This window comes from Rhinolophus sinicus, linkage group LG14 (assembly GCF_036562045.2).
Source record: "Rhinolophus sinicus isolate RSC01 linkage group LG14, ASM3656204v1, whole genome shotgun sequence".
Classification (NCBI taxonomy): domain Eukaryota; kingdom Metazoa; phylum Chordata; class Mammalia; order Chiroptera; family Rhinolophidae; genus Rhinolophus; species Rhinolophus sinicus.
This window is the reverse complement of record NC_133763.1, coordinates 52729993-52757320: the sequence shown is the minus strand read 5'-3', so window position 1 is coordinate 52757320 and position 27328 is coordinate 52729993. Positions and strand designations below refer to the sequence as shown.

General features: G+C 41.6%; 1 protein-coding gene across 3 annotated transcripts in view; it reads left to right on the top strand.

The window, feature by feature from the left end:
• GATAD2B (GATA zinc finger domain containing 2B) overlaps positions 1–27328 on the top strand; it is a 74340-nt gene that overhangs the window by 32371 nt on the left and 14641 nt on the right. For all 3 annotated transcript variants that reach the window (XM_074318829.1, XM_074318831.1, XM_074318830.1), the window contains one exon: positions 24943–25278. In XM_074318829.1, coding sequence (XP_074174930.1) covers positions 24944–25278 — 335 coding nt within the window. In that variant the 5' untranslated portion in view covers position 24943. The remainder of the gene's footprint in view (positions 1–24942; positions 25279–27328) is intronic.

Below are 27328 nucleotides of genomic sequence, written 5' to 3'. Positions count from 1 at the left end.
GAAAAGTACGTGCCATTCGGAATTGGTTAGGCGGTAATAGTCCTGTGTAGTCTGTCAGGGGCGCTCCATAGTAGTGGGCACTAAAGAGAAATGCAAAGAGGAAAGGTGCACTGCCAAGTAGTTTACATTAAATCTAGAGAATAGTATTAAGTGGTGGGTTACCTGTTAAATAAGTGTATTAGACTGGGATAGCAGTTTTCAAAGTATGGTCTGTGGACTCCCGGGGATCCCCTAGCCCCTTTCAGGGAGCCTTGAGATCAAACTACTTGAATACAAAGGCATTATTTGCCTTTTTCACTATGTTGACATTTGCACTGAAGATCCAAAAGCAATAGTGAGGAAAACTGCTGGTGCCTTAGCACAAATCAAAGCATTAGCACCAAACTGTACAAATAGTCATTGTACTTTTCATTGTCATGCAGTTTAAACTTGCAGTTAAAAAAGATCCAGTTTCACTAGGAATATTCTTGATGAAGTTGTAAAAATGAATTTTATTTAATCTTGACACTTCAGAACATGGTTCTGAATATTTTGTGTGATAAAACGGGAAATACTCATTACACACTTTAGTGCTACATATTGAAGTAAAATGGTTGTCGCAAGGAGAGTACGAGTGCGTTTCAGGCTAACCAGCTGCTTTCTTCGCAGAGCACTGTTTTTACTTGAGGAAAGAATAATCAGTGTTGGGGCGGCCGGCTAGCTCAGCTGGTTAGAGCGCGGTGCTCTTAACCACAAGGTCGCTGGTTCGATCCCCACATGGGCCACTGTGAGCTGCGCCCTCCACAACTAGACTGAAACAACTACTTGACTTGGAGCTGATGGGTCCTGGAAAAACACTTAAATAAATAAAACGTTTAAAAAAAAAAAAGAATCAGTGAGCTGTGGTCTTTAGCTTTAGGTATTTGGCAAACATATTCTTGAAAAATTTAAAGGAAAACAACTGACTGTGTTCGTGCCCAGTGGTAAAATTCAAATAAATATTAAACCATGAGTTTTACAGCTTCCCAGGACTTAAATACTTTCCTGATGAGATTAGTGGTGATATCAACAAATGTGATTTTTTAAAAAATATTATATAATAAAATGGGTCAACATTTGATAACGACATGACTTTGTGGACCAGAATTTTCCAAATGGCCAAAGCTTGATGTAACAAAATCAGTTTTGGGCAAAAGAGCCATTCAAAGTGTAAGATAGACCAGTGGATTTTAATGTAACGGTATGATATAGTTTCACATTGCATGTAACCTTTAGAAAGTACTGTGTTGGTTTTTAACTTGAGGTAAAATTCACATAACATGTAATTAACCAATTCGGTGGCATTTGGTATATTCACAATGTTGTGCCCCCACCACCTAAATCAAATTCCAAAACATTTTCCTCTCTCCGAAAGGAAACCTGTACGCAATAAGCAGTCACTCCCTAGTTCTCTCGGCATCTAGCAACCGCTGAGCTGCTTTCTGTCTCGATGGATTTGTCTGTTCTGGACACTTCACATTAAATGGAGCCATGCAACGTGTGACCTTTTGTGTCTGGCTGTTTCACTTAGCATAATATTTTTGAGATTCATCCACGTTGTACCATCTATCAGTCAGTACTTTATTTCTTTTTGTACCTGAATAATATTCCACTGTAGGAATACAGCAGTCCTCGAATAACAATGTTTCACTATAATGTTGATGAGGAAAAAAATTGATTTTGATTTCCAGCCCGGGCCACTGTGTGGAGTTGGCATGTGTGGGTTTTGTCTGGGGACTCCAGTTTCCTCCCACATCCCAAAGATGCGCACGTTAGGTGAATAGGGGGGTGTACATTGTCCCCCCCGAGTGGGTGTGGGTGTGAGGGCACCCTGCGAAGAAGGGCATCCTGTCCAGGGTTGGCTTCCGCCATCCCGGTGACCCTGAACAGGAGTAAGTGGGTTGGAAGAGAATTATCTTGTTTTTATTAATCTTTCTTAAATGTACATATAGCTCACATCTATTTCAATGTGTAATATTAGAAGTGTTTTGGGTCTTAATTTAGAAGTTTGGTGATGTTTTTGTGACCAGAAATACGCCATAGGAACTTAATTCTTGTTTATATCAATTAGCCTGAAGTAAAATTGGTTTTGTTATAAGGTTGCAATTTCCAAGAACCTATTGATAATAATGTTAAGTGAGGCCTTACTAGATGCCACATTTTTAAAATCCATTCATCAGTTGATGGACATTTGGGTTGTTTCTACCTTTTTGTCTATTGTGAATAGTGCCGCTATGAACCTTTTTGTATAAGTTTTTGTTTAAATACCTGTTTTCAGTTCTTTTGGGTATTTATTAATGGAATTCCTGGGTCCTGTGATAATTCTGTTTTTGATTATTCTAACTTTTTGAGGACCCACCAAACTATTTTCCAAAGCAGCTGTACCACTTTACACTTCTACCAGTTGTGTACTAGATTTCCACTTGGTCCACATCGTTGCCAACACTTGTTATTTTCTTTCTTTTTGATTACAGCCGTCCTAGTGGGTGTGAAGTGGTAGCTCATTGTTTTGATTTGCTCTAATGACTAATGAGGTTGAGCGCCTTTTCACATGTGTGTTGGCTGTTAGTATACCTTCTTTGGGTAAATGTCTGTTAATGTCCTTTGCCCACATGTATTGAGTTTTGAGTATATCAAAGACAAATGATCATTTGGATCATTTGAAAAGACATGATCATTTGAAAGGACTATCAGAATACCCATCTCTGGTATCAGTATGAACTCATGAGTTTTAATACATACACATGTTTCTGCACACATATGCACACACAGATACAAAAATAGGTACGGAGTGTGCGTGCACATACTCGTACATATGTTTCCTTGTTCTGAAGGACTTGGGGGCAACGGCATCACCATGACAGTGAGCACACTTGGGTGGCACCAGGTCTTGGTTTTCAAATGCTGTTCTCCTGTAAAAGGAAGCCAAGCTTGGAGAAATGACTGGGAGAGGAAAAAAATCGGATGGACCTGAAACATGTGGGTGCAGAAAGGAATGACACGCTAAAAAGATGACGGGGGCCAGGCCAGCCTGAAGGGGTCCCAGTGACGAGATCTGGGACAATTTTAAGAACAAAATAAGTAGTGATAGTAATGGGTTATAATCCATGGGATAAAATAAATATTCACAAGTCCATGCGGCTATAAATAAATATTTGAATGAATGAATAAATAAATGGGAGGAGAGGGACAGCTGTTTATTACAGTAAAATTCAAATTAATAAATATAGAAGGAGTGATGGAAACATTAATCAATACTACAGTAATAACTCCCGGCAGGAATTGTCCATGGATGCTGAAATTAGTGGGTGGAAGCTTGATACAAAATGGTATGTTGCACAGCCTCAAACTGTCTTCCCATAATAACTTTTCGGTGGAGCTGCCTGGCAGACACGACCTTGGTCAACTGATTAAACTTAGCATAAAGCACAGTGCAACATAGTGATAGCATGTACTTCCTGAAATGATTCACCAGGAGGGGAACATTGTGATCTTCTCGCCAAAAATACATAATCTCATTCTAATCGTGAAGAGACATGTGGGAAACCCACATTGAGGGGCATTTTATGAAAGAACTGACCAGTACTCTTCGAATTGTGAAGGTGAAGAAAGACGAAGGAAGTCACAGATTGGAAGAGAGCAAATAGACATGACAATTAAATACAATGTGGGATTGTGGCTTGTATCCTGGGTCTGAAAAGGATATTAGTAGGAAAACGGGCAAAATTTGAATAAGGCTTGTAGAGTAGTAGTAAATATATTGTATCGTCGCTGTGTGTTGCCTGGTGTCAGTGATCGTACTGTGGTTATATACGATGTTAACATCAGGGGAGCGGGATGAAGAGTGTGTGGGACTTTTCTGAACTATTTCTGCAGTTTTTCTGTAAGTTTAAAATTATTTTTGAACTGAAAAAGTTTTTTAAAATAATGAGTTCAATCATTAAAGACTTCAAATTAAAAAAATACTCTTCCTTTTCTAACTACAGTACACATCAGTGTAAGACCAGATTTTTTTCCATATACTTCAACTAAAACAACATATTGCAGCAGATTGAATGCAGAAGCAGCTATGAGAATCCAGCTGTCTTTCATTAAGCCAGACATTAATGAGATTTGCAAAAATGTAAAATAATGCCACTCTTTTCACTAAATTATTCTCTTTTTTTGGAAAATAGTTATTTTTATAAAGGATATGTTATTTATGTTAACATGGAATGTGGGCTTATTTTTTTAATGAATTAATAGTTTTAAAATTCTGTTTTTATTTCTGACATGCCTGCTATTGATAGCTCTCGCCACAAACAAGATCTCTTTGGAGTCCTTGACTTTTTAGGAGTGTCTTCTGAAAGGGATCTTGAGACCAGAAAGTTTTGAGAACTGGGAGAGGGTACCCAACAGCTGCAACAAAAACCCAAAATACAATGACTCCAGCAAAATAGTGCTTTTTTCATGTAATTGCCTGAGGTGAGTGGTTCTTCTTCTCCTGTGGTTCCATGTGGTGATTCAGGGATTCAGGTTCTTCTACACTGATTTTTCTGCTGATCCCTAGGACAGTGGTTCTGACACTTGCGTGTGCATCAGGGTCACAGGGCTTGTTAAAACACAGTTCCTAATCCCTGTCCCCAGGATTTCTGATCCATGGGTCTGGGGCATGGGGCTCGAGAGTTCTTTATTTCATTGGCAAGAGTTGAGCCTAACAATCAGCAAGGGAAGCTAGGAAATAAATATATAGTATAACTGAACATCTGTGTGGCCAGCACTTCAGTACTACAGAAGAAGGGGAGAATTGATTTTTTTAAATTGGGGAATATTGGTGAACAGTGTGTTTTTCCAGGACCCATCAGCTCCAAGTCTTCGTTTTCAATCTAGTTGTGGAGGGTGCAGCTCACTGGCCCATGTGGGAATTGAACCAGCGACCTTGGTGTTATGAGCACTGTGCTCTAACCAACTGAGCCATCCAGCCTCCCGAAGGAGAGTTTTTTTCTTTTTTAAAGATTTTATTGGGGAAGGGGAACAGGACTTTATTGGGGAACAGTGTGTACTTCCAGGACTTTTTTTTCCAAGTCAAGTTGTTGTCCCTTCAATCTTAGTTGTGGAGGGTGCTGTTCAGCTTCAAGTTGTTGTCCTTTCAGTCTTAGTTGTGGAGGGCGCAGCTCAGCTCCAGGTCCAGTTGCCGTTTTCTAGTTGCAGGGGGCGCAGCCCACCATCCCTTGCGGGAGTCGAACCGGCAAACTTGTGGTTGAGAACCCACTGGCCCATGTGGGAATCAAACCAGCAGCCTTCGGAGTTAGGAGCATGGAGCTCTAACCTCCTGAGCCACTGGGCCGGCCTGAGAGTTAATTTTGATGGGCAGTGAGCAACAGGTATCATCAAGACATTGGAAGAGTAAGTACGTGGATAGGATTAATTAACTAGGAAATAGGTTTTATCACGTAAAGAATAGAAATTTACTTAGAAGTGTGGCAAGGGAAGTTCTAGGAGGGTGGTATATGCAAATACAGAAATGAGATTGTCTTTGGAAAATAGGGACAGTAACTGGGTTAGGAGGGCAGAGTAGAGGAGGCCAGGCAGTAAGTAATAATGGAAGGTACTATAACATATTGCAAGAAGGCTTATTAGATTTATATGATAAAGTGAAGCAGCAAGAAGCCAGCTAAGAAGCCGGTCTCTCCAGTGTACGGGTGTTCAGGTTCTCTGCTGGTGATGCTCTGTGTTATTTTCCCACTCTAAATTATCATCCCCAAATCCATTTTAGGGGTTCTTCGTGCCTTGGTGTTTGTTAATTACACAAGTATGTGTATCTCATCCACAACTTGCCCTAAGACCTCCCTTGGACCACAGATCCAAATGAAAAATGGGAAGCCAAAACTTAGCTGAGTACCTGCAGTAGGGTGGGAATATTGTACAGGATTTGAGGCTTCTTGCTTTAGAAATGGGAAGATGTTTATGTACCGAATACCCATCAGAAATTTCCATCTAGCAAGAAGGCTGAATAATCCTGAAATAGTAGAAATGAATCAGTTCTGCCCTTGAAATTAGAATTCTGTAGCATTTGCTCCATCTTACGCCCCTTCCAGAACAGCACACAGATGAAAGGTCCAGATGTTCATTGAACAAATAATTATTGAGTGATTGTTTAAGTGCTGGGAACATATCTGAGAACTCTGGATATGTCTGTCGGTGAACAAAGTGGACAGGTCCCTCTTTAGAGTTTAAAATGTAGTGGGAGAAGGAAACAGACAATAAGCAAATATATATACACTATGTCAGAAAAAAGAAGTTAGGGTTTAGGTGAAAGGACTAACGTACCTTTGTTTTCAGTATAGGAAGTCAGTTTAAATAGAACCTAAGAAGGGCTTAAAACAGATTTTAATGCAATGTGTCATATCTAATTTTTTACAGCTTTAATTTGGAGAAGTAAGTCTTGGCTCAGCAGGGAGTTGATAAAAGTGAATTGTACTTTTTGGGGCCCCTCCTCTGCTTTCTTTACAGGCTCATTAATGCTTTGTAGCAGCTTTAGTGATGCTCTGGCCAGTGTCTTCTATAGTTGTGTCTGGTTTTCTCTGATTTGCCAGATTGTTTCTAACCTTTGATTGATACTCTTGCCAGATACATTGTAGTATAATGAGCACTTACTGTAGCGTCTGGTAAGCCCTGCAGGTTTCTATCCTGGATAGAGGTCAGGGTGGTCCCTCCTGGTTCCATGTTATCTAAATCTCCTCTTAATGAGAAATGGTTACTAGAGCTTAGATAGCTGCAGGGATTCATACTGTCTGGAGCCCTAGCCACACCCTTTTCTATTCCAGCAATTGCTGAATGCCAGAGATAGCTACTTTTCAGAGTAGGGAAGCAGCCTCTAAGATGACCCAATAAAATGGTACATTTGGAGATACTTTCACTCTTTGTAGCATCTAACCTGAAACCTATTCTGTAGCCATTTTGTTTTCCCTTGGGCTTTAACTCCCATTTGAGAAATTTGTTTCACAGTTTGGTTTGCGCATGTGTGAGTTTCTTTAGGGAACTGAAATAGAGAGCTTACATGTTTGGAAAGTCCAGTTAATCGCTGGGACCGATTGGCAGTAGGAAGCAGTAGGTAGCTTGGGAAGGAGCTCAGCTGTCGGGCTTGCACTGGGGTAGGTCAGAGAGGAGCAGACAGGGCCGCAGCTCCGCGAGCTTTGCCAGTACCGGAAGTGCCGTCTGCAGTGTGGTGGGAGGCAGAGCGGGGCGTCCCGACACGCAGTCGCGGGTACGGGGCACGAACCCACTAGTCTCCGAAGCACTTTTGAGATAGAAATTTGTTATGATTGTTTTGTGCCTTTAAAGTACAGGAATTGGCATCAGAGAAACTTTATTAGGCCTATTCTTTGTGGAATAAATATCTAGCTAGGCTGCTACTTATAACAGTCTCCCTTCTCTGTTATGACTAATTTAGTACTGCACAGAGCTATGAATATTGTTGAGGGATGTTTTGAAGAAATTTTTGTGAGGCCAAAGACTTGTGTGAAATTTTCCTAAGGCTTGTATTGTAGATCATTGCTGTTTCCCTGTCGTGACCACCTCCCAGCTCTTGTTTCCTCAAAGTACAAAAATGTGATTGTCCTCACAGGCCACTCAATTCACATGCCTCCGGCTTTATTAGTCTGATTATGAGAGTATGAACCTGGTAAATGGTTGGTTTATGTGCTGCTGCTTTCCTGTGGCAGACAGTAATTGGGTAAGTCTCTACTGACAGGACACTACGCTACAGGTGACTGCCGCCAATAAAATGAAGCTGGCATGAGCATTGAAACCCAGTTACCATCCTTGGTGTGGGGAAAGCGGCGAGACCTGTTTCAGTCATGACTCCTGTTTACTGTGTGACCTTGGCCAAGTTTATTTCGTCTTTTTGAGTCTCAGTTACTTCATTCCTAGGATGGAGTGATATGGACTCCATAGGAATGTTCTGAGAATTAAATGAAATTCTGTGGTTCTTGGCCACAGTTTTGGTACTCAGCCATCACTTAAATGTTATTCTCCTTTTTCCTCTTTCCTCTGCTCTTTGCCCCCAGTACACACCTTATTACTTTCCTTCCTGTTGAAGTGCACTTCCCACAACGTTTTTCACATTTGTGTGATGAATGTATCCCTTGAAAAATGGCTTATCTGAGAAGAGGCTCTCCTGGATGTGTCTGTATGAAATGCACCTAGAGAGCGTGTTTACAGAGCAGTGAGAAGGGTCACAACCATGCAGAGCTCTGCTCTGCTATTGCCCACTGGTATTAATGCCCTGGTAGGAAACAGGAAAAGGAATTATTTGTTCTCTCTTTATCAATACAGTTAACCCTTGAACAGCACATGGGTTGGGGCACAGTCAAACATCCAAATATAACTTTTGACTCCCCCAAAACTTAAGTCGTCCTCGATATCCCTGGAGTTTGGTTCCAGGACCCCCAACAGATACCAAAATCTATGGATGCTCATGTCGCCTGTATAAAATGGTGTAGAACAATGCACACAGTCAGACCTCCGCACCTGGGGTTCCCAGCTTTGGATCGAAAATGCTGTTTTCAGCCCACAGTTGGTAGAATCAATGGATGCGGAAACCTGGGGACATGGAGGGCCAACTGTATGTTTATTGAAAACAATTCACGTCAAAGTGGACCCATGCAGTTCAAGCCCATGTTCAAGGGTCACTTGTACTAGTTTAAAAGTGTTCCTAAGGAAAGCCTATGTTTGTTCCACTTTGTATAAAGAAAAATGGACAGTTAAGTTCTGAAGGAGGTTGGAAAAACGTGGTGAACTCCTATGCCCTTTGTTTAATATACACTCTGGAGATTGCTTACTTTCCTGTTTCTTTTGTGAAAGTTTGAAGCAATCATTCTTAAACTATAGAATGCCTGATAATCACCAGGAAAACATGGTAAAATAAAGATTCCTTGGTCCCACTCTAAGAAATTCCAGTTTATTTGAGATGGACCTGGGAAGATGCATTTTAAATACATATCTGAAGTAATTCTGATGTAGGTGGTTTAAAATGATACTTCTAGAAACATTGGTTTAAAGTAAAAGAAAAACGACGGAACTAAACTTATTGGGCTCCATCCATGGGTCACACATTCGTGTACATCGTCCTCCATAGCGGCACTTCTCTAAACTTGCTGTGGTGAAGGACCAGTTTTTTGCTTTGTTTTCTAATATAGCAGAGACCAATACTTTTGTAAATACAATGAAATGAATTGCTAGAGAAGAGAATAAAAAGGATACACAAAATACAAGCCCAGTATTTTTTGTTAGATTTAACAGGCATAAAATGGCCCTGTCTAATTAAAAGTATCTAAACGCTTCCTGTCAACTTCTGTGCTTAGTACCAAACAGTTCATGGACCAGCAGCAACAGCCCATGGGCCACACGTGCAGTAACATTGCTTTCTGGAAAATGAAAATGCTTTTGTGCTGAAACTGGCAAGCTGGCAATCTAGTCTCTTCCGCAAGACCCAGGAAGGCTGATTTCTTCATCAGTAACATTGAGACAGTTTTCCTACTTTGCCTATCTTATAGGGGTGTTATGAGGATCGTATAAACTATAATGTATGTGAAAGTACTTTGCAAACTAAAACAACGAATGCAAGTTTTACTAATCATCACAAACATTCATTGAACATACTATTGAGCAGGGACTTTGTCAGCAGCGCGGGATGTAGAGCTTCACTGTTCAGTTGCGTATTTGCCACATACGGTCGGCAGTCTGCAGAGCTGGTTCAAGTCCAGCTTCGTAGACATTTTTCTAGACTCGTGCAGTCTTGCTCTGAACTCCAGTAGCAATCGTATATTTTTAAAATATATAACTGAGTAGTGTTTCTTTGTAATGTCTGAAATAAGAACTGTTTGAGGGTGTATAGCGTATTTCTCTAAAAAAAATATGCTGGAAGCATCTTGGAGGCAGGCACCCTTTTGAGTTGAAGTTCTGGGTACCCCTTGTGTGTGGGTCCTTTCCTGTTACCCCTTCTCCCAACTGGCTCCCCGCTCAGGCTTGCCACTCCACTCCATACCCTTCCTCTCCTCTGTCAAGCTCCTCTTCTCAGAGTGTTTGCAGGAGTTAGAGATCCTTCAAGCCAGGAGGGGGCATGGAAGTTTCATAGATAGGGTGACATTTACTCTCCGGACAGACACGAGTAAAGGTGAAACGAACATTGTTACTCACTGTGAGGGGACAGCAGGTATAAACTGGGACTGTCCCGTGCAAACTAGGGTACATTGTCACCCTAGTCATAAAAGAAGTGTCTTTGTATAATCTTAAAGCAAGAGCTGGAGGATTGACTACGTAAAGAAAAGGGTACCTAGAAAGGCTTGGAAGCGTGAAAGAAGACATCGGTGTGCCTCGCCCTGAAATGCTTGGTGGCAGGAGTAGCAGAAGGTGAGGCTGCAAAGGCACATTGGAACGCGGTGATGTGGGGACCTGTCGTAGGTGATGGGAAGTCTTTGATATTAACGATGGGATGGCATGATGTGCTTTTTTTTTTAAGATCTATGGAAGATAAATGGGGGTGGGGGTGGGGTGGACCTGACATACTGAGACCACAAAGTCATTTAAGGTATTTGCTATAGATCAGGAGAGAAAAGATGATATCCTGAACTGAGGGATGGTGGAAAAGGTTGGCAAGAATCCAGAGGTATTTCCATCTTTAGAGATACTTAGATTCGTGGGAGAAGAGGCGCTTGGCTTCCAGAATACCACACACAGCTGGTTTCTCCCTGCGTCACGGACCTTGCCTCAGACTTACTTGCCAGGTGTTCTCTTCACTTTGTAAAAGTCGGAGTAGCCACAGAACTCAGTCCTCAGACCGCTTCTCTGTTCACTCACTTTTTAAATGTTTGTCTGCCCTCACGACTCTAAATTCTGTCTGTATGTTTATGGCTCCTGAGTTTGTATCTTCATCCCAAACTCTCTTCTTAACTCTAGGATTATGTCTGATAGGCATTTCAGACTTACCATGTGAAAACGCCCCTTTTCATTTTCATTCCAAACATGGCAAGTTCACCATTTTCACAAAAGGCATCACCGTTCACGGGTGCAGAGGGAAGAGCCCCGGGGTCATCCTTGCTGCTCTTTCTCAGGTTTCACGTCAGGACGCCAGCATCGCTTGTGGCCTTTCTTTCAAGGCATATCCGAACTGAGTCTTGTGATTCAAGACCACACGTGATCCGGCCCTGGGTTCCCTCTCCTGCCTCATTTCCTTCCGCTGGATGTGTCACTTCATCACCACCTTTTTATTGTCGTTCTGTACATACTAAGCACAGACTCAGGCAGTGTTCTTGCTGGTCCCTCCTCCTGTTGTGTTTCTCCCGGATACATGCATAGCTCACTTCCTCGCTGAGCTCAGATGGGCTCTTTACACAGGACTTTGCAACTGCCTTTAAAAATAGGCTTTTCCCATATCTAATACTCTGTGTCTCCTTCCTAGGCCTGTTTTCAAGGTGTCTGTCACTACGACTTCACGTGTGTGTATTACTTACTGTCTTTGCCCCACTAGAATATTAAGTCCATGAGGATAGACTGTTCGATATTGTATCCTCAGTGCCCAGAATAATTCTAATAATAGTAGTAGGTATTTCATAAATACTGTATTTTATGGAATCTGAGATGGCATTGATTTTAAGATGCATCAATATTTTATGAGCTAATACGAAAGAAAAGATGCTGTCGATTGTTAGATGCTATTGATTACAGGATAAAGCCTGATACCAGGTTAAAATCGGGGAAACTATGTATAGTAGAGTCTATGAAAAAATTGTATGTGGAAGGAGTCATCTCACATGACTTCAGGGTTTCTAACTTGGTCAGAGGGAGTGATGGTGTGTATTATAAACATGGAATGCAAGAGAAGGAATGAGATTGGTAACGGAGAGGGTACCTCCTCACGTTAGTGTAACCCACGAGGCAGAAGCGAGAAGAGTCATGTAGGAAGGGGAAGAAATCAGACCTGCCTCGTCTGGGACCTAGATTCTGCTCTTGAGCGCCTCCGCGTTTAGCTTCTTACTACTAGGCCCTTCTCTATTTGAGGGTGAACACACCTCCAGGTTTCTGGTTACTCTGTGGTCCGTGCCTTCACCCTCGCTTTACTTGTATGTCTTACATGCTACGTGCGGTGCTTCAAAACTGAGTGATTTGAGGAGCTTCTGCCCTTGACCCCTTCAGTGAGACAGAGGTTCTTACTTCCTCCGACCTCCTTTCTGTGTTGTTGGATTACCTAATTTGGAGTTATTTAAAGTATTACATGGGAGTGGATAGGTTTTAGACCTCTCGCTGATTGATACCTCCCAGTGGCAGAAAGCAAACCAGGAATTCCCTTTTCTTCAAGTATAAGACTGGGTGACGGTTTTAGCGTTTCCTGTTTGCACATGTCAAAAGGATTTATTTACCAGGACTATCCTATTCTGAACCCCGTAGATTTCTGTAGTCTGAATTCCCTATCTCTCTCCTTCCTTTGTACCACTCCACTTTCTGACTTGAATAGAGTGAATTCGGTGACTAACCTTTACACATTTTATCAACATGAAAATGTTATCAGGTGCAGCTAGTTTTATTAATGCCTGTGTAGAAGAAGGGATCTTTCTTCTCTGAGAGGACAGACACTGTGGCAAAGGCAGCCAGAGCCACGTTTACTTTTTAAAGTTGTATTTATAAAGAATTATAAAGCATACTATTTATTCCTTTTTAAATGTAAAAACAAGACACTGAGGAGTCCAGATTTCTTAAATGATGTGCTTTTCCCCCAAGGCAATTAGTAGGATTGTGACAACTAACATAGAGAAGGCTCTCACTCTTCAGGTGAGACCCGTCATCAGCACGTATAGAGCAGCTTCACCCCCGGCAAACAGCAAACCCAGCAGGTAACCAGATCCGCAGCGCCAGGCGGGCTGCATGCGCCTCCCTATTTAATATTGCTGCTCAGTTGAATGTCACACATTATCCTGTTCTTCCGCCACATTACTGTCCTGTTCTTTGTGGTCAAATTTAAAGGCTTCCTTTTGAGAAAGGAGTCTGTTCTCTTTCTTTCTTTCTTTTTTTTTAATGAAAAAAATAACTTTTCAATTTAAAAAAATTGAAAATGTTTAACTATGTAGCATATACATATTTTTCCTGAACCATTTCAACAAAAGTTTTATATTTTACCTCTAAATACTGAAGACGCCTGTGTTAGGCAGAGTAATGCCCCTCCCCCCAAGATGTCCACATCCTAGTTTCCAGAACCTGTGAACATGTTAGTTGCATGGCAAGGGGGAATTGAGATAGCAGGTGCATTTAAGGTTGCTGATCAGCTGACCTTAAAATAGGGAGATTATTTGGGATTATCCAGGTGGGCCCCGTATAAATCACAAGGGTTCTAAAAATGGAAAAAGGCAGAAGAGAGTCAGAAAGATGGCAGCATGAGGAAGAGTGGGCTTTGGTTTGAAGATGGAGAAATGGCCAAGAGCCAAGGGAAGCAGGCAGTTTCTAGATGGAAAAGGAAAGAAAATGGATTATCCTCTAAAAACTCCACAAGGAATATGGAAGCCTTGCCGATGCCCTGAATTTAGCCCAGTGAGAGCCATTTCAGCTTCTGACTTCCACTGTAGGATAACAGATTTGTGTTGCTTAAGCCAAGTTTGTGGTCATTGGTTAAAGCAGAATACAGTTGCTTCTCCATAAAATGACAATTTCCTATTCAACCACAATACCATTATCACACCTAACAAAATTAACAAGTTCCCTAATATTCTCTAATATAGCCAGTTCACTGGAAATTTCCCCAGTTGTTCTCCATAATATTTTTTGTAGCTTTTCTTTTTAAACCGAGATCCAGTCAGATACAATGCATTGCACTTGGTATGTCTGTAAATGTCTCTTAATCTACAACAGTCTTCACTCCCTCTGCCTTTTTTATATCAACATTTGAAGAAACCAGGCTCATTGATTTGCAACATGTTCTACATTGTAGATTTGTCAGATTGTTTCCATATGGTATCAATTAGCTTGTTCTCTGATTCTCTGTATTTTCTGTAAACTGGACTTCAGTGTAAAGGTTATGTTTTTGGCAAAAACACCTCATGTGGGGAGATACTGTGTACTTCATACTATATCACATGAGGAGGTACGTAGTACCCAGTTGTCTCACTGTTCGCACTGCCAAGTTTAATCTCTGGGTATAGGTGACAGCAAGATCTCTCCATTGTTGAGGTATATTTTCCTCTTTGCAATTAGTAGTCTGTGGAGTTATTTTGTTTATTTTAAGCTGGGATACCTATCTGCTCTGAAAAGATACTGAACTAGTTATTATGAAAATAAATGGTAAGCTTCCAGGCCATCATTTTTGAGTCTGGAGTATGACAGATCAAATAACCTTAAAACTTTGCATTTTCATTAAAAGGCACCTAGTAATACTGGATAAAATATAACAAACTTAAGAGAAAAAAAAACAAATTTCCTTTTAAATGCATATCTGAGCCTGAAAGTAGTGAGGAAAATCCTCAGGGGCCACAAATGAAAGGGTAACTGAAAATGAGCAGCGTGCATGTGATTTAATGCTGTGGCATGCGTGGCGCTTCTGGAAGCCCTTCTGGTCTTAGTAACCGAAAGACTTGATTCTCATGCTCAGGAGGGGTCCAGAGACCACGCATTAGGCCTGATGGAGCCGAGGCAGAGAGGAGAATCCCGTAGAAAGCTGGGAGCCTTACAGGCTCCTGCTCAGGGAAAGGAGATGACCATAAAAAATTCCATCCCGGGTGGCCAGTGAGCTCAGGTGGTTAGAGCGCGGTGCTGATGACACCACGGTGGCTGGTTCCATCCACACATGGGCAAGTGTGGGCTGCGCATTCCTTTAAAAAAAAAAAAAATCCATCTCCTAGTTCAAGGAAACTTTTCTGTCTCAGCCTGGGCTCTGACTAGGGGTGACTGGGAATAGCCCCTGGAAATGTAAGTATGGGCCTGCTCACATATGGGTTTAAATTATTTTCATCTGAAATTCCCCAAGCCAAGAAATGAAAAAAAAATTATTCAGAACCCTTTCTACCCTTGGGGTAACTGGCAGAAACATATGAAAAACTGCTTTGGCGGAACAGATCCACAATCTGAGCCACACAGGATTCCCAGTGAAGGCAAGGCTCACAATTAAAAAGTGACCAAAAGCACAGGAAAACAATTCGTTTACCATGAACAATAGTCACAGATATAAAAAGCAGCAGGAACTGAGAACTTCAGATAATAGATCCATCCACTGTAATCCGTAAAATAAGTATATGAAAACTATTAAATGCAAGAATTTGAAAAGAGAAGAAAAAATATTTTGGGGGAGACACATTTTTAAAAAGAACCAAGTAGAATATCTAAAAATACAGATTATGGTCCTCTGTTCAGGTATTTCTGTGGGACATATTACGGGCCAAGCGCTGAATAGAAAACAAAACAAAACCCAAGGAACATACATTTAGTGGGTGGGAGACACCAACCAATCCAAACATAATATACCATGTTTCCCCGAAAATAAGACCTAGCCGGACCATCAGCTCTAATGCGTCTTTTAGAGCAAAAATTAATATAAGACCCGGTCTTATGTTAGCTAAGACCCGGTCTTTAGTAAAATAAGGTGGGTCTTATTAACTTTTGCTCCAAAAGACGCATTAGAGCTGATTGTCTGGCTAGGTCTTACTTTCCGGGAAACGGTATCAGGTGGTAATAATTACCATGAAGAGTAAATAAAGCATTTTAAGGGAGTGACAGAGTAATGATGAAAAGTGCTATGTTTTGGGTTGGTTTGTTATGCATTAGGGAAAGGCTCTCCGAGATCGAAAGAAGGGAGCAAACCATGTGCTATGGGGGAGAACGAGGAGGCTAAAATGACTGGGAAGTGTGTGATGGGCGGGCAGTAAGGAAATATGAAGTCAGACTGTGTGGGGCCTTACGGACTGTGGTCAAGACTCAGGATGCTATTCTGATGTACAAATGACCCCAACATTTAGTAACTTAGAACAGTGTTTTATTGTGCTCTTGGATTCTGTCGGCCAGGAATGAATTTAAATCAGGCACGGCAATGGTGGCTTTCTGCATCACAGTGTCTGGGGCTGCACTGGAGAAGATGCAAGAACTGGGAAGACGTGTTAGTGGGGCCCTGGAAGCATCTGAGGGCTCGTTCACTTAATTTCTGGTGCCCGGGCTGCAGTAACTCAGCCATCTGAAGGACTGCCATCTGAAGTGTCCACATGTGACCTCTCCCTGAAGCTTTGCTGGCCTTGGGTAGGTAGGTGTCCTTCTCAGGAAGCAGTTCAGGCCTCCAGCCTTCAGTGCTCCAGCAGATGAGGCAGAAGCTGCGTGGTTTTTATGACCCAGTGGCAGAAGTCAGCCGGCACTGCTTCTGCTGTCCTCTACTGCTTGAAGCAGGCACAGACCCGCCCCGCTTCCGCAAGAGGACATTGACCCCCACCTCTTGATGTGAAGAGTTTCAAAGAATATTGGGGGACATTGCAAACCACCACAGATGCCATTAAAGCATTTTGAGGAAAGGAGTTGAAATGATCTGACTTAAATCTTAGAAAGATCATTCTGGTTTCTGTATGGATCATAGACTGAAGAGGAGCATGCGTGGAAGCAGAGTTTAAAGAAGGATGTCAGTGGTCCAGGCAGGAGACGATGGCTTGGGCTGGACTAAGATGATGACGTGAACGTGGTGAGAAGGGGTCAGATTTAAAATCTACATGAAAGATAGTGCTGACAGTTGACAGGTGGAATGCGTGTCCGGTGTGAGGAAAAGGAACCAGGAATGACTCCAGAGTGTTTGGTTTTGAGCAGTTGGTTGCATGGTGGTGACGTTTACTGAGGTGGGTAGGAAACACTTGTGGAAGAGAAAGTTTTTATCTGTGGAGTTCAGGAATTCAGTTGTGGACATAATTTCATAAAATGTCTCTTAGACACCCAAATGGAGGTGTCAGGCAGCTGAATATAGAGAGAGAAGATTAGAGGAGAGATGAGGGCTCGGAACATACATTTGAGGATGAGCGTAGCGAGGCTATTCCAAGCCATAGGAATGGAGTAGAGGAGCTGATGTGGGGAGTGAGTGCAAATGAAGGAAAAGTGCAAGACTGAGCCCAAGGGCACTCCTGCAGTTAGAAGTTAGGACGATGAGAAGAAACTGGTCAAGGAGAGTAAGACCATATGGCCATGAAGATACACAGATGGCCAACAGATAACAGGAAAAGGCCCTCAACATCACTGATTGTCAGGGAAACGCAAATCAAAACCACAGTGAGACACCATCTCACACCCTGTCGGATGGCTGGTACCAAGAGGACAAGAAGTGAGGGCTGGGGAAAAGGGAGCCCTCCTGCACTGTTGGTGGGCTTGCAAATTGGTGCAGCCACTGTGGAAAACACTATGACGGTTCCTCAAAAATTAAAAATAAAACTACGATACGATCCAGTAATTCCTCTTCTGGGTATTTATCTGAAGGAAACGAAAATACTAACTGGAAAAGATGTGCCTGAGTTCTTTGCTGCAGTATTTACAGTAGCCAAGACATGCAAGCAACCTAAGTGTCCACGGTAGATGAATGGGTGAATACACAACAAACACACACGAATATTAGCCATAAAAAAGAAGGCTGTTTTGCCATTTGTGACAAAACGGATGGACCTTGAGGGCATTTATGCTAAGTGAAATAAGTCAGGAAGAAGCACAGAACAAGCAAGGTAGTACAATGAACAGAATACGGTAGAAATAAAACCAGATATATTAGTAATCGTGATAACTGGAAATGGACTAAACTAGCCCGCAGAAGAAACAGGTTATCTGACTGAATGGAAAAACAAATCCAGGTTGATACTGTCAGGAAGGCAGGGATGGTGAAGTGAAGAATGGAAAGAAACGTTCTAGGCAATACTAAGCAGAAAGTTGGTGTCCCGATACTAATAGCAGACAAAATCATCTTCGAGGCCGTAATCAGGGGAACTTTTTAGATACAAATAAGTACAAATTGTAAAGGAGAAGATTGGTAAACGAAGTTTAAAATGACTTGTTTTTGAAAGACATTTTGCCAGGTATGGTGTTCTAGGTTGTCAGGTTTTTTTCTTTCAGTATTTTAAAGATGTTGCTGTCTTCTCTTGTGCATTGTTTCCAACAAAAAATCTGACGTGTTGTTCTTATCTTCATATAACGTGTTACCACCCCCACCCCTTCCCCAGTGCTTTTAAGATTTTGTTGTAGTTTTGAGCCATTTCATTATGACATCCCTTGGTATAGTTTTCTTTGTTTCTTGAATTTCTTGGATTTGTATGTTTGTAGTTTTCATTGTTTATTCATTTTTGGCCATGATTTCTTCATATATTTTTTTGTCTACTCTCTCTCTCCATTCTTTGAGGGACGCCAGTTACCTGTGTATTAGGCAGCTTAAAGTTGTCCCTTAGTCCCCTGATGCTCTTCTTATTTATTTATTTTTTTGTTTGATTTTGGATGATTTTTTTTGCTGTGTCTTCTAGTTCACTAATCTTTTTTTTCTGTAATATCAAACGTGCTGTTAATAACGTCCATTGTATTTTTTAAACATCTTTATTGAGATATATTTCACATATCATAAAATCCACCCATTTAAGTGTACATTTCAGTGGTTATAGTATATTCATTCACAGAGTTGTGCAGCTATCACCACAATCTAAGATTAGAACATTCTCATCACCCAAAAAAGAAACCCTCTACCCTTTAGCAGTTATTCCCCATTTTGCCCAGCCCCTCAGACCTAGGTAACCACTAACCTACCTTCTGTTTCCATTCTATTCCAAACCTATTCTAGACTCTTCATATAAACGGAATCATACAATATATTGCCTTTTATGACCTGGCTTCCTTCGCTTAGCGTAATGTTTCAAGGTTCTTCTATGTTGTGACACATATCAGTGCTTTTACTTTTCATGAATGTAGAATATTCCACTGTATGGATATACACCACATTTGTTTATTCATCAGTTGATGGGCATTTGGGTTGTTTCCAATTTTGGCTATTGTGAATAATGCTGCTGCTACGAACATTCATATACAAATTTTTTCAGTTCTGTTGGGTAGATAGCTAGCAGTGGAATTGCTGGGTCATCCAGTAACTCTGTTTCACTTTGTGAGGAACTGCCAACTTCAGCTCTTTTCCATTTTCCATTCCCACCAGCAGTGTGTGGAAGATTCCAGTTTCTCATCATGCTCCTCAAAACTTATATCTAGCTGGCTTTTTAAAAATTATAGCCATCTTTCTGCATTCTCAGGTCTGTGGTATTCTGTCATTTTTGAAATCTAGCTGATTTGTCTCTCAACACACTCACCTCCATCTCTTCTCTTCAGTTCAGGAACCTGCCTGGCTCCACCTCATTTCCCCCTCCCCACACCATGTTCTAGAAGCTCTCTTAAGGCAATAAACGAGGGTAGTTGTAGGACTCATCTCATTTGTTTCTTGTCCCTCTGGGATCACTGTCCTTTGTTGCCTGATGTCCATATCCAGTGTCTTGAAACCCTTGGTTCATGTATTTTGTTGGTTTTGTTGTTGTTGTTGTTGTTACTTCAGGTGGGAGGGTAAATCCAGCCTGTGTACATCATCTTGGCTAGAAGTGGAAATGGCAGCATTGATTTAACATCTATTAGGTTGATGCAAAAGTAATTGCAGTTTTTGCAATTATTTTTAACCTTTTAAACAACAGTTACTTTTGTACCAACCTAATACAAACTGATGCCTAAATGTTGAACTAGAGGATGGATTATTAAATTGTGTATTTTGCTATGGAGTTCTACACACCAGTTAAAAAAAATGAACTAGAACGTTATGCATTTATCTGGGTAAATTTTAAATATTAAAAAATTAAATATTGATAAGCAAAATAAAAAAGGATGTGTATAAGAGCTACTTAAAAAATGTAATTTATAAAAACACAAACTATACTGTATTATTTATGGATATATATGAAATAAACTTATAAAAATATTCATGAGAATGATAATGCCTAATAATGCCTTTCTCTGGGAGGGAAGGAGGGAAGGTCGAGAATAGTTTGAGGGTGAAGTTATACAGGGTTATACAGGGTGCTTCAACTGTATCTGTAATGTTTAATTTCACTAAAAATAAATTTGGAAGCCACATATATGACAAATGACTAGTGTCTAGAATATGTAAAGAACTCTCAAGATTCAACAGTAAAAAACCAAACAATTCAGTTAGAACATGGGCAAAAAACTTGAACAGAAGTTTCACAAAAGAGGATTTACAGATGGCAATAAACACAGAACAATGGTCACATCGCCAGCCATTGGGGAGATGCGAACTAAAACCACAGTGAGGCATCACGATGCACCTGTCAGAATGGCTCAAGTGAAAAACAGTGACAACGGCAAATGCTAGTGAGGGAGGATATGGAGAAACTGGACTTTCTAAACATTGCTTGTGGGAATGGAGGGTGGTACACTACTCTGGAAAACAGACTGGCAGTTGCTTACAAAACTAAATATTCATTTGCCATATGACTCAGCAGTCACACTCTTGGGCATTTATCCCAGATAAACGAAAACTTACGTTCCTATAGAAATTTGTGAATGTTTGTAGCAGCTTTATTTGTTACAGCAGAAAACTAGAAACACCTCAGTTGTCCTTCAACAGGTGAGTAGATGTGCCTCATCCATATACGGCCCACGCATCCACTGTAAAAAGGAACAGACTTGGTACAGGCCACACAGGGTGGCTCTCAAGGGAGTTACACTGAGTGGAAAAACCAGTTCCAGAGTTGTATACTGTATATGATTCCAGTCATATAATAGTTTTGAAAAGACAGAAATTTAGATCTGGAAAACAGATTAGTGCTCACCAAAGTTTGGGGTGTGCTTGGGTGGCTGGGGGTTGGGGAGGGAGATGGGGTCATAGAGGAGGAGCGTGGGGGGTCCTTAAGGTGATGGAACTGTTCTGTATGCTGCCTGTGGTGGGTAGGTGAGCCTGCAGGTGTGATATTGTGGAGAACTGAATACACACGAATACAGGTAAACTGGGGCAATCGGAATAATAGCTGTAGATTGCATCCGTGTTAATGTCCTGCTCATGGTATCGTGATTGTTTGGCAGGAGGTTACTGTTGGGGGAAGGAAGCTAGGTAAAGGGTACATGGACTCTTTCTGTATTATTTCTTAAAACTTCATATGAACGTATAATTATCTCAAAATAAAAAACCAAATTAAAACATAAAATAGGGACAAGATATTAAGATTTGACCTTTGTTTTTTATCCTCTGTACTTACTTCCATGCTTGAACTATTTTATAATGAGGAGAACACGCAGTCCCTTCAATGTGTACAGCAATAAAACTCTCAGCTGTCCATTGCAGCCATTCGGAGGATGGGTCAGAGGGAGAGAAATCGGTAAGAAAAAATAGTGGAAACAAGAAATGAAAATATAGTGGAATCTTTAAGGAACAGAATAAACAAAACAAATAGACTCAGAGATATAGGGGGAAAAACTGCTGGTTGCTAGACGGGATGGGGGCATGGGGGAGAAGGTAAAGGGATTAGAAAGAGCAAATTAGTGGCCACAGTATCGTCACGGGGATGTGAAATACAGTATGAGGAATATAATCAACAGTGTTGTATAGATTATGTAGGTGCCAGGTGGGCACTGGACTTACCAGGGGGATCACTTCATAGGCTGTGTAGATGCCTGACCACTGCGCCGTACACCTGAGGCTGAAGTGGAATAACATTCAACGTCAGCTGTAATTATATATATATAGTCACGGGATGTGGAGTACAGCGTAGGGAATAGAGTCGGTGGAATTGTAACAGCTGTATACGATGTCAGAGGGGTAGTAGATTGGGGGGGTTTTCACTGTGTGAGGGGTGTAAATTTCTAGCTATTACATTGTTTTGTACACCTGAAACTAATAAAAAATAGTTTTTGCTTATTAATTTTCTGAGAAAGATGTATTTTTTTAACGCAAGTACTTTTATTGCTACTTAGAATTTTGAAACCAACATACTTTTTTAAAACTCATTTTTTATGTGTTAAAGAAATACTGTTTTGCTTTGTAAGGACTGCTTTGTCTTGTTCAGTATAAAAACTGAGAACTCCTCTTGAAGTAACATGGTTATTAAGACTATTGCTACTTTAAACTTTTAAAGTCATGTTTTATTATTATACGCTTACATTTCATCTTTTTTGAGGATTGGAGGATTTTTATCTTAGCTGACAATTTAAATTTCTGGTACTCCTCTGATGTGATAAGGTGAGAACAAGTACAAAGCACCTTGTACATTGCTTGGTAAATAGCAGGCAGGCAGTAGGTGAGAATCCATTTTGCTCACGCTCTCTCCCGCCACTCACTTCCCTCAGGCTCCCCTGAGGGTTTTTGCAGACTTGGATTTTGGTGTGGCAGCTAACAGAGTCGAAAACGTGGCAAGCATGGGTCTAGAGCTGCGTTCCCACCTGGCCATTCTTACCTTTTACAACAGTCGACAGTACATGTGAAACTGGGCATGTTTTTACTGTAATTGTTAGACACAATTAACTACTCTCTCCTTGAAACTCTGCTTTGATGTGTTTACATGTCATGCTTTCCTAGTTTTTCCTTAGCTCTCTGACCAGCTAACCCTTAAATGTAGGTTTGGCATGGTTCTCTCTTTGGCCCTTTTCCTTCTGATTATATATACATCTTTTCCTGGGTTGTTTCACTCATCCTCATATATTACTTGAATTACCTCCTTTTCGTGTTCAAATATTTATCTCCAATTCTGGCCAGAGCTTGAGCTCTTTTGCTTGTGTGCCATGTATCCACCTTTCTATCGGACAGCTTCACCTTGATTTCACAGTGGCACTTCTAACAGTTTTCTGTTAGCATATTTTCAGTTAGGGAGCAGAAAACCCAGCTCGCACTGACGTAAGGGCATTTATTGGCCTATGTAACAAGAACCCAGAGACTAGCTTTAGGGTAGGTGGATCTGGTGGCGCAGCTGTATAATTAGCTCCCATCTCAGTGCCTGCTGCAATGAGCTGCCTTCCTCCTGGTCACAAGGTGGCTGCCAGCAGCAACACGCCAGGGCTGCATATTTTCTCCCTCACGCTCGGAGGAATTGTCTGGACTTGGTGACTTAGGTTTAAAAGTCAGGAAAAGTCGAGGATGATCTCCAGGCTTTAGCTTTTGCCTCTGGATGAGTTGGAGTCTCTTCACTGAAATACAAGGAAGAGAAGCAGAATATAGGAAGGCAGAGAAAATGCGTTGTGTGAACTTCCAGGCGTGTAGTTACCTGCGTGCACATCTATCTTCTATCCCAGTGAAGTTGTTTAAAGTCAGTTACCTAGTCTTTTTTTCACCTTTATTCTTAGCACCTAACCCGGAACTTGGCATATAGTATGTACTTAATATTTGGGGTTGTGGGGAATGCAGGGATGGATGGATGTGTGAGCACGTGACTGTACAACACTGCTTCCTAAGGTTGTCTCCCTCTGAGCAGGGAGATGTACTGAATCGTAAGTTTTTGACATGAACAGGACCAGCGCTGGAATTCTAGATTCACTATGTAAAGCTTTGCAGTCTTGGGATAGTTGATTTGACACTTTTTCCCACCTGTTAAAGTAGGGACAATACCTCTTAGTAATTTGTTGAGAAGAAGTTAAAGAAGAACACATGATAAAGTGCCTAGTAGCATGTTGGGCTTTTAAGTAGCTACTTAAGAAATGTTAGCTGTTACCACTGGTAGCCCAGAAGAAACCAGAAAGGTTGGCGAGGCTTTAAAAGACAACATACAACATTCATTTTACAGAATTTTTGTTTTGCTTCTTGTAGAGGAATTTTCGTGTGACAAGTTTACCTCGAATATTATTTTTACAGCTTTATTGGAGTATAATTTAAGTATGATTCAGTGATTTTATTTTTTTAGTAAATTTACAGAGTGTGCAGCTATCACCACAGTCCAGTTTTAGAATACTTCCGTCACCCTAAAAAGGTCGCTTGTGCCATTTTTAATCAGTCTCTGCTACACTGGATTTTTAAAAAAATTTTATTGTGGCAAAATGTATGTAGTACTTTCTAAGCGCCCATTTTTACAGATGAAATTGAGACTTGGGGAGGTAAAGTAACTTATTAAATATTTGTCCTTGTAAAAGTAAGTAGCAGTTTGAACCTATGTTTCTATGACTCAAAAATTTTTCTTTCCACTGCCTCATTGCTATTTCCTACCAGGAAAACAGCCCTGGATATAAAAGTGTTGCAGAAATTCTGCATTTAGATTTTGTTAGTGTAAAAAAACAAAGTGAGAAGGAAGGGAAAATAATAATTAGCTTGCCTTTAATAATTTTGCTGCCTGAGTAAATATTACCTCGTATCAGCCTAAGCACCTGAGTTCTTCATTCAGCAAAGCCCAGTATCTCATGATACTGAAGCTGGATCTGTATACAACAGGTCAGACAACAGTGGGCCCCTCTGATCCTTGCTGTGTCCAGACAACTGAGGCTTGCTGTCAGGTGCCTTTGTCTGATCATCTTTCTCATAGTTCTCCATTCGCAAGATGGGCCAATTTAAGACAGTGTGTGTGACCGGAGGACCTTACCATTCATGAGTCTTTTTCCAGGAGACAAATTTGATCTGAGAGTAAAACCAAAGTGTCTGACTTTGAGCATGCGTGCACAAAAAGCCAGTCACAGAAGAATGTTTTCTTTATGAGAGATATAGGCTCTTAATGGACCATCCAGGTGAGGGTGGTGTTTGGTTTCAGGAATCTATCCAGTAAAGACCTCAGCGACGAGGCAGTGTTTGTAGTTTCAGTTTCTAGGAAGATACAGGGAGGGTGGAAAGTTAACTTTGAACGTCCATGTGTATGTCTGTGATTCTTCGTACCTTTGCCACTCCTGCTCTTTCTCTGCGGACTGTGTAAGGGACTTACTCTGCTCTGACGCGTCGTTTTCTTTCCGCAGGATGGATAGAATGACAGAAGATGCTCTTCGCCTGAACCTGTTAAAGCGGAGCCTGGACCCTGCAGATGAGCGAGACGATGTCCTGGCCAAGCGGCTGAAAATGGAGGGGCACGAGGCCATGGAGCGCCTGAAAATGTTGGCACTGCTCAAACGGAAGGATTTGGCAAATCTTGAGGTGCCGCACGAGTTACCCACCAAGCAGGATGGCAGTGGCGTCAAGGGCTACGAGGAGAAGCTCAATGGGAACCTGCGGCCTCATGGAGACAGCAGGACGGCCGGACGGCCCGGCAAAGAGAACATCAGTGATGAGCCCGTGGACATGAGCGCCAGGCGGAGGTAGGGCCCGGCCCGCTGCCGCCAGCGACAGGGCTGCTCGCAGCCTAGGCCTGGGCAAGGGAACGCATTCCCAGGAGGGGGTGTTTCTCATCCTAAACTTTCTTGAAAGAAGACATATCTGTGCCATCTGGCTTGACCCTGAATTCCTCTCATTCATTTCCTGTTGAAACCAGGTGCTTCAGACATGGCTTAGCACACAGAGAAGCAGCGTTCTCACCCGTAAGATAAAGTGGCCGTTTCTGGATAGAGGAGGCACGTAGAGCTGATACCCCAATTACAAGGGAGTTAATAGGCGCGTTCACTGTCATCTTAGGGCTAGATCATGCCAGGAGTTTTAGGATGTATTTATTGTGGAGTCCCAGCTTCTATTACATCAGAAAACATGGGCCCAGCTTTTCTTTTGTCAACAAGGAAATTATCTTCATGTGGTAATTCTGCATAATCTTGCTTCATTTGTGCCACTTTCCCCAACCCCCACATATGCATACACATTTGCTTGTGCATGTACAAGGTGTGATCAAACAATACGGTGAATGTTTAAATTAAAGAAATGATTACAGTAAAAGACACACTGCCATTAATCCCTCTCAAAATACTCCCCCTCACTTCAAACACACACACCCATCATTCTTGCCACTTTCTGGAGCAGTTCTGGAAGTCCTCTATCATGAGTGTCTTCAGTTGCTCTGTTGTGGCTGCCTCGATGTCCTGAATCATTTTGACTTTGGGGAAGAGCCAGAAGTCGCATGGTGCCAGATCTGGTGACTAAGGTGGATGAGGACACACCGTAATGCTTTTATTTGACAGAAATTGCCAAACCAGAAGCGATGTGTGACATGGAGCTTTTCTGTTGTGATCACAAAATACAGTGAATGCTGCTGCCGAGTGCCATCCAACGGAAAGGCAGGGATCTTCCACATGGGAAGCAGCACGTGGAACCTTAGTGACAGTGTGTGACAAGTTTCAACTTATTTGGTGCAGTCAGTCGGGTGTGAGCTACGGTTGAGAGAAGGTGTGTTTTAAAGTGTGCTGTAAATCGTCCTCCATCATGACAACACTCCATGTCACACATCACTTCTGGTACGGCAGTTTCTGTCAAAAACATTACAGTGTGTCCTCTTCCACCTGATTCACCGGATCTGACACCCTGTGACTTCTGGCCCTTCCCCAAAGTCAGAATGATTCAGGACATCGAGGCAGCCAGTTTCATGAGCAACTAAAGACACTCATGAAACAGGATTTCCAGAACTGCTCCAAAAAGGGGCAGGAATGATGGGATGAGAGTGTTTGAAGTGAGGGGAGGGTATTTTGAGGGGGATTAATGGCAATGTGTCTTTTACTGTAATAAATTTTTTTTATTTAAACATTCACCATATTGTTTGATCACACCTCGTACACTCATGCTTGTGTTTGCTCTCACGCACACAACACAAGCACACATGTTCACAGGCCTTTTTTCTGGTGTCTGTCAAAGTCGAGTACTTGGAACAGCGGAGCACACACTAAGAAGAGGTTCCTGGAACTGGCTGAGGGTAGAACCTGCCTCAACCGTGAATCCAGGATAGACAAACCTTAGTTTTAAGAACATTCAGTTTATTACGGTTCAGAAACAGCTGATAGGCGTGAGAAGGACTCTTCGCTGTTCAGTTGCTCTCCAGTGGACTTGGTCCTAGAATTTTTCCAAAGCAGGATCTTTAAGGAGCTGGACTGATGGAGAAAGAAGAAGAAAGGAGCAGTGGCTTCCTTTACCCACTTTTTAATGTTTACTGGCTAGTATTATCCTACGGTTAGCTTTTAAAAAAAAACAACAAAAAAAACCCAGTGAGGGAACATTGTTCTTGGTATAGCATTAAAATCCCTTAGGACATTTCAGATACATTCCCTAGTGGTCCTGGAAGAAGAAGAAAATCTTGAAAGCTGTAGGTGGTGTCGGCAGAATATTGTGAAAGTAGATTGATCCTTAGGTCCTTGGTGCAAAGGGAGTAGATGAATGAGATCACGCACCTGCAGCCCTCTTGCCCCAGAATTACCCTTTCCCTTTGGGGGTTAG